This window comes from Syngnathus leptorhynchus, chromosome 17 (assembly GCF_054491065.1).
Source record: "Syngnathus leptorhynchus isolate UIUO chromosome 17, UIUO_Slep, whole genome shotgun sequence".
NCBI classification, from domain to species: Eukaryota; Metazoa; Chordata; class Actinopteri; order Syngnathiformes; family Syngnathidae; genus Syngnathus; species Syngnathus leptorhynchus.
Genome location: NC_141211.1, coordinates 3,338,124 through 3,353,886, shown reverse-complemented (window position 1 = coordinate 3,353,886; position 15,763 = coordinate 3,338,124). Strand labels below are relative to the sequence as shown.

The 15,763-nt window shown below is 49.2% G+C and overlaps 4 protein-coding genes across 6 annotated transcripts in view; 2 read left to right on the top strand and 2 right to left on the bottom strand.

Moving 5' to 3' along the window:
• Positions 1–593: 593 nt before the first annotated feature.
• Positions 594–6,618, bottom strand: grm5a (glutamate receptor, metabotropic 5a). 2 transcript variants are annotated; one of them, XM_085936170.1, is made up of 18 exons: positions 6,391–6,618; positions 6,199–6,332; positions 5,847–6,111; positions 5,654–5,768; positions 5,342–5,591; positions 3,767–4,002; positions 3,577–3,698; positions 3,381–3,505; positions 3,155–3,323; positions 2,947–3,073; positions 2,759–2,876; positions 2,413–2,599; positions 2,119–2,277; positions 1,932–2,057; positions 1,680–1,862; positions 1,441–1,610; positions 789–1,158; positions 594–752 (listed from the first exon to the last, which is right to left on the bottom strand). In XM_085936170.1, exons 1-18 carry the CDS (start codon positions 6,616–6,618, stop codon positions 594–596), a joined length of 3,243 nt encoding a protein of 1,080 aa, XP_085792296.1. The 2 variants fall into 2 exon arrangements, with proteins under 2 accessions (XP_085792296.1, XP_085792295.1); XM_085936169.1 differs by having other exon boundaries at positions 594–1,158.
• On the top strand, positions 6,519–12,518 carry LOC147043072 (tyrosinase-like). Its single transcript, XM_085936187.1, has 7 exons — positions 6,519–9,339; positions 9,466–9,682; positions 9,762–9,909; positions 10,148–10,329; positions 10,462–10,708; positions 10,928–10,989; positions 12,436–12,518. Exons 1-5 carry the CDS (start codon positions 8,515–8,517, stop codon positions 10,689–10,691), a joined length of 1,602 nt encoding a protein of 533 aa, XP_085792313.1. The 5' UTR covers positions 6,519–8,514; the 3' UTR covers positions 10,692–10,708; positions 10,928–10,989; positions 12,436–12,518.
• Positions 10,753–15,701, bottom strand: chordc1b (cysteine and histidine-rich domain (CHORD) containing 1b). 2 transcript variants are annotated; one of them, XM_085936180.1, is made up of 10 exons: positions 15,537–15,701; positions 13,640–13,689; positions 13,518–13,574; positions 13,281–13,441; positions 12,899–13,002; positions 12,647–12,705; positions 12,467–12,537; positions 12,289–12,394; positions 11,998–12,177; positions 10,753–11,922 (listed from the first exon to the last, which is right to left on the bottom strand). In XM_085936180.1, exons 1-10 carry the CDS (start codon positions 15,565–15,567, stop codon positions 11,749–11,751), a joined length of 993 nt encoding a protein of 330 aa, XP_085792306.1. In that variant the 5' UTR covers positions 15,568–15,701; the 3' UTR covers positions 10,753–11,748. The 2 variants fall into 2 exon arrangements, with proteins under 2 accessions (XP_085792306.1, XP_085792307.1); XM_085936181.1 differs by lacking the exon at positions 15,537–15,701 and adding an exon at positions 15,077–15,306 and having other exon boundaries at positions 10,754–11,922.
• fat3b (FAT atypical cadherin 3b) overlaps positions 13,494–15,763 on the top strand; it is a 41,954-nt gene continuing 39,684 nt past the window's right edge. The window contains exon 1 of the mRNA XM_085936152.1: positions 13,494–13,615. The gene's annotated coding sequence lies outside the window, so the exon portion shown is untranslated. The remainder of the gene's footprint in view (positions 13,616–15,763) is intronic.

Sequence of the window (15,763 nt, the reverse complement as noted above, 5' to 3'; positions counted from 1 at the left end):
ATAACAAGATTCCAGCACTCTGCTACACGATCAGTCCTGAGGTGCTTTTTGGTCCATTTAAAACAGAACGACATTCAAATTGTCCTCGAGCTGAGCAAATGTTTGCTTCTGAGCTCGCAAAAATAATAACTTCTCGTCCATAAAAGAAAAAAAAAAACATGCACGCAAAGATGCAAATAGTAGCATAAAAAAAATGAGCTTAACGTGGACATCACCTAACCAAGACTGTTTATGTTTTCATGTTTTACAGTGCTTCGCTCCGTTGTATTCAAAACAACCTTAAGAAATTCAGCTGTAAACACTTTCTGGTCCCTGGAAAAAAGTCACCCTAAATCAACGGTAAACAAATATGAACATGATTAATGTACACATTAAAGGTAATAGTTCTTGCGACCTATTTTCAAATTTCTATTTGGAATGTGAAGGTTCAGAGTAGGTGAAAAAAACAAAAATCCTTGCCTCCATCTTTACTCATTTTCCTTTCACTCGTCTCTTTATGTTTGACAATGGTAATCGTCCCGAAATGATGTGGGCAATTTCTGAAAACACCATCTTCTAACTGACTCTTTTCAAGGCACCACAAGTTTGGTCGTTTACAGAGAGGAAGCACTCTGGCTGTAGTGTCGCAGCAGCTGCCCGTATTCCGCCTCGGAGGCGCCAGACATCGAGCGCGAGGAGCAAGCGTCGTAGCTAGCCTCGGAGCTGAGCGAGGCATCCCGGAACGGCGACGGCGGCGCGAGTGCGGCTGGCTCCTCCGAGTCCCTCACGTGGTGCGCCGGCTTCACGGCGGGGCCGTCGGCCGACAGGGCGGCGACGTCCAGCCGGTTGAAGCTGTTGACCACGCAGTTGATTTGCTCCATGACGGTAGCGCCCCCTAGCGGGCCGCACATCATGCCGAGCTCGCCCACGCCGACCACGCTGATGTCTCCGGCAGGGAGCTCGGCTTCCGTCGGTCTGGTGTCGTTTCCGTCTTGGAACCACTGCGACTCGAAAGTAGCCGCCGCCTCTCCGCCGCCGCTCGTGGAGAAAGGCTTGATGATGGCCGTCTGGTTGATGTCCGGGGTGTCCTTCTTCTTGACGTGAAAGGTCATCCTCTTCCAAAGGTTGGGCCTGTAGCTGCGCTCGTTCTGCTTCCAGGCATCCGACTTTCCGTTGGAGCTGGGAACAAAACGATTGCAACCTTCAATGTTCTACTTACTGGCGACCACCCCCCCCCCACTTTTTTCTCCTTCCATGTAATTGTACAGTCCCCTTCATTATTACTCATCTTTCCTCGAAAGAGAAAACAATTTCCCAAAGGATCGACCAAAATGAGGTCACCTTTGTTCAGCGTGCCCCCCCCCCCACCTTAGTTTCTCTGCATTCTGCCTGGTGAAGCAGGATGTGGCTAGTTCCTGGAAATACTGACATTGAAATGCTTTGACAAGATTTAGCCCTCACCTGGTGTTGTCATGCGAGGACGAGCGGCGCCTGAATAGGTTGGCCATGCTGCTGGACGTCTTGCCCGCCTTGGTAGCTTTCTTGGCGTTGCCCACGTGCATGCGCACCACCGTAGACGTGGTGAAGGCGCTGCGCACGTTCTTCTCCGGCTTGGCCAGCATGATGTACACCTGACGGTACGGCGTAGTCAGCGCTAAAACGGAGGCGATCGTTAAGGGCGGCGCGGCGGTGCCGTTTACCTTGGGCACAAACATGCAGCAGAGCGCCACGGTGGCGCTGAGGCTAACGCTGAAGCACATCGTGATGATCTTGTAGTTGGAGCCAAAGTAGATGGGCACAAAGGCCAGCCAGATGATGCAGGTGGTGTACATGGTAAAGGCGATGTACTTGGCCTCGTTGAAGTTGGCCGGAACGTTGCGAGTCTGCGCCGAGAAAAAAAGCAAAGTTCAGCAGATTGTTCTGGACGACTCGTACCGAGCGCGCGTCGGTACCTTGAAAGCGTAGAAGGTGCAGCTGAGGATGAGCAGGCCGTTGTAGCCCAACGGCGCCACCACTCCCAGAGTGGTCAGGTTGCAGATTAAGTGCACCTCACGTATGCTCGGGTAGTCGTGGACCACCTAAAGAGCACACGGCACGTGTCAGCCGCTTTGAGCGATCGGCGACGTTCATGGTGCCCACCTCTGGCGGCTCGATGACGAGCAGCGCCACGATGATGGCCAGCTGCAGCAGGATGAGCAGGAAGGAGATGAGCAGCTGAGCGCAGGCGGACATGAAGCGAGGCTTCTTGGTGCAGATCTTCTTCTTGCTGCCTGCTAGGATTCGAGCGATGCGGTTGGTCTGCGTTCCAGAATAGATCGAGTTGCTTATTGAGTTGGTGAGCGCAAGTATAGAAAATACAAATTGATTATCAATCGCCCTTCCACCAGCATCAGTTTTTGTTAAGATTCAGAAGCAGGAAGTGACACTTGGCACCTTCGTGACCAGGGCGGAGTAGCTCATGGCGGGCGACAGGCCGATGCCCAGCCTCTGCAGGTAGCAGTAAACGAGGTGCGGCTTGGCGATCAGGCTGAAGGTGCACGCGTAGCCCAGACAAATGCCCGCCAGGATGATGTAGCACAGCTCCCGACTGGACGACTTCACCACGGGCGTGTCCCAGAACCTGTCGGCCAATCGGATGACAGCGAGACAAGAGTTGGCTCAAAAAATAAAATCCCCTCAATGTTGCAATTTCCTGCGATTATTTTCTAGAAACTGCAATCTACAACATTGCAATCTCGATTCAAATTCGATGAATCGTTGCGTCCCCCGTTGAACATACTTGACGAAGACAGCTGTGACAAAGAGCGTAGCCAGTAAGCCCAGGCAGGCGAACACGACGGCGGCGATGGGCTCCGGGTCCCCCCAGCGAATGTACTGCACCGGGATGGGCTCGCAACCTATGCGAGGAAAAAAAAAAAAACATGCACATTTCCGTCGTCGGGTTTTTTTGTATTTTTGTTTCTTTACCACGCAGGTCGTCGGTGGGCCACGAGCCCAGCAGACAGGCGCGACACGTGTACTCGTCAAACACAAACTCGTTGTCCTTGCAGGGCGTGCACGTCCAGCAGCAGCTCACCTCGCCTTTGCGGATCACCTGTCCACATCGTACGAAATCAAACATTGATTTGAAGGATCAAAATCCATTGACTTGTCATTTCATTTTGTTTCCTAACACCTTGATCTGTGCCTTCTGGCAGGGCTCGGAGCAGACGGAGAGGATGACGTCGCTGTCGTTGCTCCAGATCTCCTCGTCGTTCATGCGCAGGCCGCCCTGGTCCCAGCTGCCCACGTGCACGTAGGCGTACTCATCCCGGGCCATTTGCTTGAAGTTCATGATTTCGTACCTGGAGCAAATGCGCTGTCATTCGACCGTCCGGCGCCGAGCGACTTCCTCGTCCTACCTGCCAGGTGAGTCTCCGTTCTGGTCAAAGTGGATGACTTCTCCCGACACGCCCGTAAAGTTGGTTTGCATCAGGAAGTTTAGAAGCTGACGCCCGTCGATGGGCCGCATGGCCTCGCACAGACCCTGGACGCAGTCAAGTTGACCGCAGCGCCACTTGGTGTGATGTCACGCAAACGGACCGGTCTCGTTCGTACCTTATATCCCGGGCAGAGGTCCTGCTGCATGGCATGTAGACCGTACGCCAAGGAGTAGATGGCGTTAATGACGAAGCCCATCTTGGTGTCTTGGGCATATTGGTGGCGCAAGGACTCTCTCCCTGCGCGGAAGGGACGTTTTAATAAAAGTTCCATTCCACCTTCTGGCACTGGCAGGAACTTCTCTCACAGCTGCACGTGCGGTTGTAAGCGGTGCTCTCTTGCGGGACTCCCCTCAGCTTGCACTGGAAGCGGTGCTGCCAGAATTCGGGGAACCAGGGGTTCCTCAGGTTGGTGTCGGGCTTGAGCTTCAGGTAGTAGTCGTCGAACCACGTCACGTAGGCCGACTTGAGCTTGATGGTGATGCCGCCCGCCGCCTCGCGCTCCAAGCCGTCCGTCACGTCGTAGCGGTCCGCCCAGCCGTCGCTAAGCAGGGAGAAGAAAAAAGGACACATTGAGTTGCGTTTGAAAGTTCAAAATTAATCAGGTTTCCAGAATCAAGCCACGGTTTGGGTTTCAAATGAACGTTTGAATCTATGACATTGGCAATTTCCATCGAGTGTGCTCCTTAGTGTGAACGAGTGGTTTCCCATTTTGGTCCTTTTTGAACACTGGATGATGTTTGCTCCGCTGTGGTAAAAGTAGCTACTCGGGAAAAAAAGATCTGCTTTCAAGTTGACCCGTGTTGACGTTAAGTGTGTGTGTGTGTGTGTGTGTGTGTGCGCGCCCGTGTGGGTGGTGTAGGAACAGGCGCTGGTGTGGTTGCTGCCCTGAGCGCTGGGGTGCGTGGGTTTTGCTTCAGGAGTGATTCAATCTATCAGAGTCAGAGCCCCGTGTGCTTTTCACCATGAGCGCGTAGCCTCTCTGAGGAAGTGTTACCAAATGGACGCCCACGCCAAGCTTGCGTAACTCCGGGACGCCGTCGTAAACTTTTGCTGCTTTTTATTTCTTGAAACGGGCGTGCGCGTGCGGAGGTGCAATCAAGCGGCGTCCGGTGGGAGCGATGAGAATAGACCTGAGCTGATTTGGCTCCGGTCCCACTATGGTCTTCACTTAATGTGTCAGGTCATGTGCTTTTCAGTCGGCGCTCACCGGGCGCTTCGTTAGCTACACCTCCAATACCGCGGCTAGACACGAGAGCTGTCAAACGAGATGCCAAGACTTTGAATAAAAGTATTCATTCACCAACTTAAGTACGTCTTAAAACATCGCTTGGCTAGTTGATGGCGTCTGCGATGATGATGATGATGATGATGATGATGATGATGATGATGATGATGATGAAGTCGTTCTGTCTTACAAACACGCTAGCAACAGCATGATTTACAAAAGCTGCACAGCACATCCGTGAATGGCTTTTTTTGGGGGGGGGTGGCTATGTAGTTCAAGGTTACTTTACATGTTTCGTCCCCTCCCACATGTGCGTCTCCTAATGAGCAGAAGCATTTATAGAACGCCCGGCAACCTTAAAATAAAACACCTTCTTTGGAGACGCGGCCAATCCTGCGGCTCCGTCAACCCCCTCACTTGCCGTTTATTCCTCCGCCCACCGGCAGCTACCCCCCCCCCCCCCCCCCATCATCAGCCCTCCCTTCCACTCCTCCGCACGCTCTTCTTCCCTCCAACTCTTGAACACATTTAGCAAAGCACAACAGAGCCAGCATAAAGAACAGAGAGCGGTACCTTTGGTTTCCATGGCGATGGTGAAGGATGGATGATGGGATGTATAAGATGAGAATGAGCTCCCTTTGCCGTCTTGTCTCACCTCCCCACCAGCAAGAAGTCGCCCACCAGGCGCTGGCGGCGCATGGCGGCCAGGATGCCTCGCACCGTCATGCCCTCGCAGAAGCAAGCCACCACGCGGGCTTTGGGCAGGTGCGCCCGCAGCTTGTGCAGCAGCCGGTCGAAGGCGCCCTCGCCGGCGTTGCTGTAGATCTTGTCCGAGTGCGCGATGCAGATGCCCTCCTTGGCCGCCATGTCCTTGAAGGCCTCCATGCCGCTCTCGCCGTAGTTACCTGCGTGTGGTAGGGCGGGGCTATTGACCATTGCTACTAGTGGTAACTGAGAACTTTCTTACCCTCAGTGTGTATGGCAGACACATAGCTCCAGTTGTATCTCTTGACAATGTCCACCATGGCTCTGGCCTGCTGCATGTCTGAGGGCACCACTCTCATGAAGTACTTAAACAGACTCTGGTGGAAGGACACTCATCAAGATGGAGGCTCCTTTTTCTCGAAAAAGCGATGTCGTCGTGACAAAGTTTCCCTCACCTTATCACTGAGAGTCATGCTAGTAGCCGAGTAGGCGATCTGCGGGATGTTGAAGAGCTGCAGGAGATTCTGCACCTGGATGGCCACAGAGCTGGACCCCGGCCCGATGAGGCCCACGATGGGCTTCTTGCTCTGCGCCACCGGTGCAATGCCACCAGGTGTGGCGCACCTGGCCTGGCTCTCCTCCTCCTCGCTGGACACCAGCGTGTCCCGGATGAACTCGATGCTCTGCTCCAGGGCCACGGCCGAGTGCCAGCACGAGTCCCTGCGGGGATATACCGAGGTGTGCCTCTGGGGTCTATCCTAGCGCCGCTCTCGTTCACGCTATAGCTTATAAATGTTAAAGCTTTACCTGATTTCACAGCCTAGAGTGATATTGGGCAGAATGTTGGGATCGGCGTTGATCCGATCCAGTGTGTGCATCATGGCCTCCACCCTCTGGATCCCATACTGCTCGCGCACCGCCCCACACTTCCTCTCGTGTACCTGAGAGCGGTCACCATTCAAATGTCACGTCGCACTTAACCCTGACATCCATACCCACCTTGTCTGCAGGCGGCTGGTGATGGACGGAGAACAGGGCCCCGATGATGATGTCGCCCGGGATGCGAGCCAGCACCCGTCTTTCGTTGCTCTGTGCGGCGACCCCGACCCGATCTCTCAAACCCGGTCGGCTCAGCTCGCCACCCAGCAGTACGCTCGCCGCCAGCAGCCGCACGTACGCGCCGAGTCTCCACACCATCTTGGCGTTCCTTCTCATGCCTGCCGCCATCTTCTCAGAGGTGAGGTCCACATACTACACCTCACTAGTAATTGTTTAGTATTCGAGGATAAAGAAAGCAGAATTGTTCATTTTGTTTCGCAGTTGAATGTAAACAAACGCAAACAACGTACCGCTGTCCATTGTGCTGAAACATAAAAAGGGAAGGGGGTGGGCTTGCGCGTGGCACATACACACAATGCTCGCTTTTCATTACCAAGACGGAGGAGTGTAGCTTTGAATCTCCTTTGTTTGCTTGTTGTGATTTCCATGCAACTCTAATTTATAACGACATATTTCATACTTGTAACACAACCACTCTCTTAAAAAAAAATAGAACTGCAATCAACTTTGTATGCTGCTTGCTTTACCAGCTTTTAAGTCAATTTATTTGTTTATTTTTGTCACTCAACAACTTCTGTCGTCCTGCAAATGAATCACTTGAAAGGAACTATCAACAATACTGCACGTTTGAAGAGGAGCCCGCTGGCAGAAGTCCAACAAGTCTCAGTGGGGTTCCTCATGATTTTATGGAGATGAGTCGAATATTCAACGTTTTGGTCTTTGTTATTTTAATAGTGCAGGTGCCGGTTACATCAGGGTGCTGATTACATCAACATGCAAATTGCAAATGAAGCATAGAAAGCCTATTTTTGAGCCTTCTGGAAGATCTTAACTATACGTTCTCTAAATGTATCAAGAAAAACATTGCGCCGTAGTTTTGCATCGATCAGGACTGCTCTGGAATCCAAGATTAGCCAGCCACCCTCAAACTTTCCTCTAACCTACCTGCTGTCCTTCCAGGATCCGAGAAGTCCACGCGCATGTGAGCGTCTCCATCGCTCGGAAATAGCAAATCTTAACGACAAAGCATCGCCTCTCCTGCTGGGAGCAGGTTTAGTAGCAACATCACAACCACCGGCAGCACCAGCGAATGCCCGCCCGCCCGCCTGCACGCACCCTCCCTCCCTCCAAGTGTCTCTGTCTTCATCGCCCCCGTCGTCCCCTCCCACCCACGGACGTCTTCTCTTCATCAGCTCACATCACCGGGGGATAAAATGGTTAGCTCGCGCGAGTCGATAGGCGCACAGCCTTTCAAAGTGAACTAGTTGATACCTCGTCCACCCGTATTTCATTACAATGTGGCCTTACGAGTAAAGTTGAGATGTACTGTAGTACCTTTCTGTGCCAGTAGTTGGCATCATCAACTGAACAGAATGGACTTAGACTACCTTTTGGACTCGAATTACTTCTGAGCAAAGAGTCTTCTAGGAATCACTTGTTCTTCCTAAGAATACTTTGCTTATGGCATGTTTTTCAACTTCAGGCGGGGATGCTGGTGCATTGTGGCAGTCCGTTTTTGTTGAAGGTGGCAGTTGCCTTTGGTGGTCATGTGACTTTAAGCATCCAATTCAGCAATTCCGAGAAATGTATATCAAGGTTTTGTTTTGTGATTGTTTGTGATCGAGTCTCATGGCCATATAAACCTTCGGGATGTGGTCTTCTTGCTTGTATTGTGTCTTTGTTTTGCTTGAGTAGAGTGGTCATGAGTTATGTTAGTTTTCTGCTCAACTTGAGTCACAATGAATTTTTCACTTTGTGTTTCAATGGGTTCGTAAAGAATTTACTTGACTAGCGATTGAATGTCTCCCAAATTTTGTATTTCAAACTGGCCCACGGGGTTTTTTATTTATTTTTTCTTCTTGCAGCATTGATGATTTTCAAACCGTGCAACTTCATCCTGAATCATTTCTGTCCGAGTGATTATGAACGGCCTAAAGGCATCAGTAAAAGCCTCATCTTGAGGTCAAGCGGCATGTGACTGGGCTCAGTGAGGAAGGAGGGGTCTCTCTAGGAAAGACATTTAAGGCCTGAAAGCGTGACTGAGCGCATTTCAGGCCTTTTGCAATGTGGCGTGTGGCTGCCATGCTGGTCTTCACGCTCTTTTGGGCACCGGGGCTCCAGCAGTTCCCACGCCCGTGTGCCACCCGCCAGGCCCTGCTGGCCAAGGAGTGCTGCCCACCTTGGGACGGGGACGGCTCGGCGTGCGGGGCCCATTCCGGTCGGGGTTTCTGCCAGGATGTAGTGGTAGCGGACACCCCGGACGGGACTCAGTACCCTTTCAGAGGGGTGGATGACCGGGAGAGGTGGCCCCTGGTGTTCTACAACCGAACCTGCCAGTGCTTGGGCAACTTCATGGGGTTCAGCTGCGCCGACTGCAAGTTCGGCTTCTTCGGGGAGAACTGCCTCGAAAGAAGAGAGTCCCTCAGGAGAAACGTGTTCCACTTGACCCGAGCCGAGAGAACCAAGCTGGTGTCCTACCTAAACCTGGCCAAGCAGACGCCCAGCAGAGACTACGTGGTCGCCACGGCAACCTACCGGGAGATGGAGAACGGCTCCAACCCCGCCTTCGCTAACGTGTCAGTCTACGACATCTTTGTGTGGATGCACTACTACGTGTCCCGCGACGCGTTGCTCGGCGGGCCGGGAAACGTGTGGGCCGACGTGGACTTTGCCCACTGGGCGCCCGGCTTCTTGCCATGGCACCGTGTCTACCTGCTGCACTGGGAGCGTGAGATCAGGAAGATAACCGGCGACAACAGCTTCACCATCCCTTACTGGGACTGGAGGGACGCAGAGGGATGCGACGTTTGCACGGACCAGTTTATGGGGGGGCGGGACCCTCAGGACCCAACTCTGCTTAGTCCTGGCTCAGTTTTTTCTTCCTGGAGGGTAATTTATTACCTCCATTAAGGCGCTTGCTTTTCTTTGAGTTTGTATTGTTAAAAAAAAAAAGAGATTTCTTGTTGCCTTTTAGAGGTATTTAATTGGGTTGACATTGTCCATTTCCTTCTCCAGTCACTGTGCTCCCAAGCGCAAGACTACAACGCCCGTGGCGTTTTGTGCGACGCCCGAGCAGAAGGCCCGCTGCGCCGTAATCCCGGCAACCACGATCGCAACCGGGTACCGCGTCTGCCCACCTCCGCCGAGGTCGCCTTCACCCTCAGTTTGACCAATTACGACACGGGCACCATGGACCGCACCGCCAACATGAGCTTTCGGAACACCATGGAAGGTTGGCGAAATGAAAATAAAAAATAAAATAAAAAAAGTTTTGTTTAAATATTGCTGTGTGACTGTTTGCCACCTTCCAGGATTTGGAGACCCCCGTACGGGCTTGGGGAGCAGCATTCAAATGGGCATGCACGCAGCTCTGCATATCTTCATGAATGGATCCATGTCCTCTGTGCAGGGATCAGCCAATGACCCCGTTTTCCTCCTTCACCATTCCTTTGTGGACAGGTGACACACACACACACACACACACACACACACACACACACACACACACACACCAGCGCCCACCCCTATGATGACAAAAACGTTGCCATCACTAGTTAGAACGTATGTTTCCAGTTCACCATGCACAAATTCACATTTTCTTTTGTGGAACCTAAACTCGCTGGAAAAACTCACCTTTCTATTTAAGGAAAAACAATTCTTTTATTCCATGATTGTAACTTTGATTTGCTGTGTTGAGTCTTTATGAAGAGTGGCTCAGGAGGCACGGGCCCGACCCGACCCAGTACCCAACTTCTAACGCCCCCATTGGACACAACGGCGAATACCACATGGTTCCCTTCCTGCCCCTGCACACCAACAGAGAATACTTCATAACCAGCAAAGAGCTGGGGTACGAGTACTCCCGCCTGCTGAGTGGCAGTAAGTTTTTGCCTCACTTTGTGACCGCAAGTGTGTTGGCATGATTATGTTGCTATTGTTGTTTAAAATGTGTTTGATAGATGCGTCGTTTCTTCAAACTCATTTTTTTTTTTTATGAAAACCTTTCTGCAGACACGCTTCTATCAGAGTCCTTGCGGCCCTACGTGGAGGATTTACGTGCCATGTGGCCGTGGCTGCTGCTCGCCAGCCTCTGCGGCGCAGTCCTGACCGTCACTGTCATCCACGTCAAGCGCCATGTCCCGGCGCGACCTCGGTTCCGCAAAAGTATCTTTCCGGAACGACAGCCTCTTATCAAGAGAGATGAAGAGAACAAAACTCGTGGCTACACGGAGGCCATGTGATGATAACAAGTCATTAGGTAGACGTGCACTCTTTCCTCAATCTGGCTCAATCTATGTTACAATAAAAACTTCCTTTTTTTTTTTCTTATGTTTATTTAAAATTATTTGCAAACAATATTGTTGCACAATTTGGTCTTAACACTTAGTCAGTGTTAATGATACAGTACTTGAGAATCCACAAGTATTATAGCACTTTGTCATTGAAAACTGCATTTTCTTGTCTTTATCGCCACCAGGAGGACAGAGAGACATTTACATGAGTAAAAGCAATTGAATTTCAGCCCATGCTTACTTCCAGGTGCAAATAACTTTTCAGTTCCTTTAACACTTTGTCACTTGAAATGTTCTTGAATCAATGCTGATGAGTGGAAACGTGGTCACCCAACATTATGACATGACACTTTTTTTACTTTCAGAAATACAGTACTAAAATATTCCAGCTGTGATCAAGAGAGGTTTTGGTGGAAGACTTAATTTTGAGATAAATTTCACAAGGTCTGTTATGGTATTTCAAAGATTTGGCAAAAAATTACTTGATTACTTTTTTCCTGAGGAAAAATAACTGATAAAGTAATGCTATTATTGTTCAAAAGTTGCATTATGAGTTAAAAAAGCCATCATGTCATAAACATAAATCTCATGTTTATATAAAATAGCCAGTTGTAATCTTTTGGGTAAAGTTATATTTTTATTCTTTCAAAATTTGCTGTGGGATCTTTTAAGGCACCTTCAGTACGCCATTGCTAATAACTACATTTCTTTGTCTTTACTGCCACCTGAAGGACACTGAAATACTTGTTCAAATCAGTCTTATGCTTCAAGGTCAAGAAAATTATTTTCACATTTAACACTTTATTTGGCTTTAAACATGATCAGCTATTTTTTTTCCAGTACTGACATCTTGACTGAGTTGAGAGAGGGGAAAAAAAGTGGGCTGAAAGTCAAACGGAAATGTGTTCATCCAGCATTGACATCGTGCCTTGCATTGTGTGTCTTTTCAAAAGTTCACAAATAGTGGAATAGTTCTGCGGATGTTCCAAAATTTTGCCACGTCTTATCATTCATCATTGCTATCGCTGTCGTCCTCGCCTTTTTTCTCGTGGTCCGGGGTAGGTGGGGCGGCGGGCGGCAGCAAGTCCAGGCGAGCCCACGACATGGCCTCAGACTTCCTCATGGCCACCTCGATCTTAGCCGCCATCATGTTGACGGCGCTCTGGCTCACGTTGATCACCTGAAAAGATGCCGTCAACAGTGACGTTTGGTGGTGCTTATTGACCCCCCCCCCCCCCCCAAACTGCGTACTCACCCCCCACAGGCTTATCTCCTGCTCAAACTCCTTCTCGCCTTCGAAGACCACGCGAATGTGCAATGTGGTGCTGTTGGCATTCACGTAGGTCAGCTCAGGCACGGCGTTCTTGGCGTAGATGGAGATGATGACCTGCGAGCCAGTCTGGTGCCAGTCAAATCGACATGGCACCACCTTGTCCTTGAATTAGATAGACAGTGGTACCTTTATATTGAAGCTTGACTAATTCCCAGACTACTCTCGGGATGATTTTCATGGCCTACCACTAGATGATGCCAGTGTTGTACCTACCTCATCCTTTTTCCTCCACAAGTGCTGGCCCTTGTTGCAGCCCACCTGGGATAGGAAGGTGTTGAAGTCTGATGTTTTCTTCTTGCAGCAGCTCCAGTACTTCATCCTAAAGGTGGAAATAAAACGTATACTTGCTTCTTTTTACAGGAATCGATGTTCCGTGTGGAGTGCCACCAACCCTTCGTGGAAGATGGGGAATCCGGAGTGAAAGAAGCACGCGTCTGAGTCACTGGCCGGGCCGTCGTAGCTCTTTTTTGAAAGGGCGGGGGACAACAAGTGAGTTTCACTTCAGTTTTTCTGAACCCCCACCCCACTTGGCACTCGATACATACGACGATTCACCTATCGTTCCACCTACTTTAGTACAGCCTCCGTTTTTGCAGGCTGTTCCGATCTTGACCTCGTCACCGTTGTCCTCTGTGCGGACACGCAGAGAAATAATTCTCTCAACTGACAGTTGGCATGCATCAACGTCAACTTTGACTGAGCTTCCCCGACACAAATGGAGTTCAAACTCCCAGCAGAGTTCTTTGAACTTTCCAGTCGCGGTTGACTCTCTGTACTTCGGTGAAGCGAGGGGTGCTTTCAACCTGGAGTGTTGCGCTCTCACCTTCTTTGAGCACCTCCGAGTTGTCGGTCAGCTTGAGCTTCTCCAGAGCTTGCTTGAGAGAAGGCGACACTTTGTGCTGCAACCTCAGCATAGGCTCGTCGGCACTGGCGCGCACACGGTGACATCTCATTAGCCACGAAGCTTTGGAAAAGCAAAACTAAAATTTTTGATAATACTTTGTATTCGAGACAACTACTACAATAGTATGACTGCTTATAATTTCGGCTTGAAACTCCCTCGTGAGACTAATCAAGATATATACAAGCGCAGTAATACAAAAAAATAATAATTGTAGCTAAGTCAATCAATACCACGTTCTTTTAATGTTCCTCTTCAATCTTAGACGCGAACATATTGATTCCAAGTTAAGGTGTTGGACAACCTGGGTCTGCAAATGGCCTCCTGGGGTTTGGGCGCCGAGATGATGTACTCGCTAAATTTGGCCTTCTGATCATCTCTGTTTTTCTTTTCTCCCGACGAGATCACGTCCGGCTTCACCGGCTCGGGGGGCTTCTCTTTGTTGTGGGGCCCTTTCGTGCAGCCCTGCCGGCACCAGACGAGAGTGGCGTTAAAAGCACATGCACGCACACCGACGGCGTGAGCGGCAACACAAGCTTACGGCGATGCTGAGGAAATCTGAAAAGTCGGTGGTCCGTCTCTTGCAGCAGGACCAACCCTGGAGATGGGAGAGACCAACGTTAACGGCGGCGTCACAAGGTAAAGATTTTCAAGGGCTTGTACCTTCAGTGCGTCATGGAACACTGGTATCCCGGGGTGGTACGTGCAGCTTCCTGTTGGCAAGAAAAAAAAAAATCCAGTTGAATAAGTTAAAAAAGAAAAGGGCCAATATTATTCCAAAGCTTTCACCTTGTGACATTACAACTTTATTCCCAAATTATGGCATCTAAAATATCACTTTTTATCTTAAAAGGAACACTACCACGCTTTTTCTATCATGTAAAATAGCAACTTTATTGTGGTAATTCAAGGTTCTACGTACAACCACCTGCAGAGACCCCCCCCCCAAAAAAAACTTCTTTAAAAGTCACAAGGAGTACCAAATTGCTTGAGTGACCTAATAAAGCAACAATTTCCTTTCGGCAGTCCACACAGTCCTCCATCAAGCCTTAAGGTAATGGCACTGCAATGTAGCGCGCTGTGATGAAAAGTGGCAAGCAATTAAAATGGAAATTAGACACGAGTCCTGCACAGAATTTCTGCAGATGAAGACACAGGAAGACGTGTGCGTGTTTAATCACACAAAACTAGACAGACACTTGATTGAATTTTAACTAGAACAAAGGCATCGTGACAACAATAGGCCGCCAACCAATTCACAAGTATGCAAAACAAATCACAAACTCAGATGGATGCAAAGTCTTGGGACTACACTCACTGCCCTTATCTTCAAAGTGTTTGTTCAAATGAGTTTTTGAAAGAAGTCATTTTTGCATGGGGTTTTTGTTTGTTAAATTCTTTCCTGATACAAAAAGTTTAATGTTGCCAGGGGGAATTAGTTTAGTTTGTATAACCTTTATTAGAGCCACAATTTGCATTGTTTTAGCAGCAATAATGGTTGGAGGAATAGTGAAAACAAACAAAAAGCAACCAAGGAGGACCCAAAAACTTAGGCTACCTATTGTATGAGCTCAAATAAATCAACACAAAATAATCTTCATTCCCCCCGAGATTCAGGAAGCTCTAAATCGTACCGCCCCAATTAAAATCACAATCTAAAATATGCAATTTGTGTTTACTTAGGTTAACCTTTGTCTGTTATTTACAATGGTTTGATGAGCTTAATTTGTAGTGGGAAAACTATGCAAACAAGAATTTGAGAAGATGGCAATTTATTTATTTTCACGGCACCGGCTGATCATCGGTAAATGGTGCAATCAATAGCTGAAATTTAAAGTGTCATTGAATGGTCTTTTCTGTGCGCCCAAGTTGTGTGCAACGGTCGGACAAAGTTGCTAACAGCGTTTATTTTTTTTAAATCGAGATAAAGTATGACAACATGCTGCAATAACTCTTCAAAGTAATTTAAAGGAAAATAATTTTGATGGTAGTTTTTAATTAAGTTGCGTCGATTAGCGAAGCGATCTCCACTTTTGGCCTGTCGGCTCGTAGAACTTTCCAGATGAATTGTCATCCTCGCTAGCTACGTTAGCTACTCACCATCCGGGTTGTTGTCAGGGTCGAACCGCTGCCCGCAGCCCTTGTTATAGCACAAAGTAGACATCGGGACGAGTAAATGTATTTTAATGTGGAACCGGACACTAATAGAGCAGCAAGCACATGTAAAGCGCGACACAGGAAGACGCAACGAACGCTGCACACCGCTACATACACTAAGCTGCCCTTGCTCACTTCCGGGTTTGTTCGGCTTGTTTCGACAAATAGCGGCACAGGTCCAGCCCTAAGCCTCATTCGCTCGCCCACTTCCGGCTTATCTCGGCTTTTTCCGGCGAAAGTCGGTCAAGAAAATTTTCTTTTTAAAGACATTACGTCTGTTTTTTATTTTTTAGCGCGTCAGGAGATTGTTGTATTTTTAGATAGTTTTAATATTCTTTGGAGGTATAAGGTTATACTGTAATGCAAAAATGGTCTTATTTTGGTTATAAAACACGATGCTCACTTCCGGGTTTCTTCGTCTTTTTTCGGCTCATGTCGGCCCTTCCTCTCTCTCTCTCGCTCGCTCGCTTACACTTCCCTCCGTCCCGCCTTCCGTCTCTCCAGTCAACCGCGGTCCCAAAGCGGTGTGAACTGATTGCTGCTGGTCTGTCTCCCTCGAAAAACAAAAAACTTGCGGAAAGCCTTCCTTCTAGTTGTATTTTTATCACTGGTTGGAACCCCACTAAATAA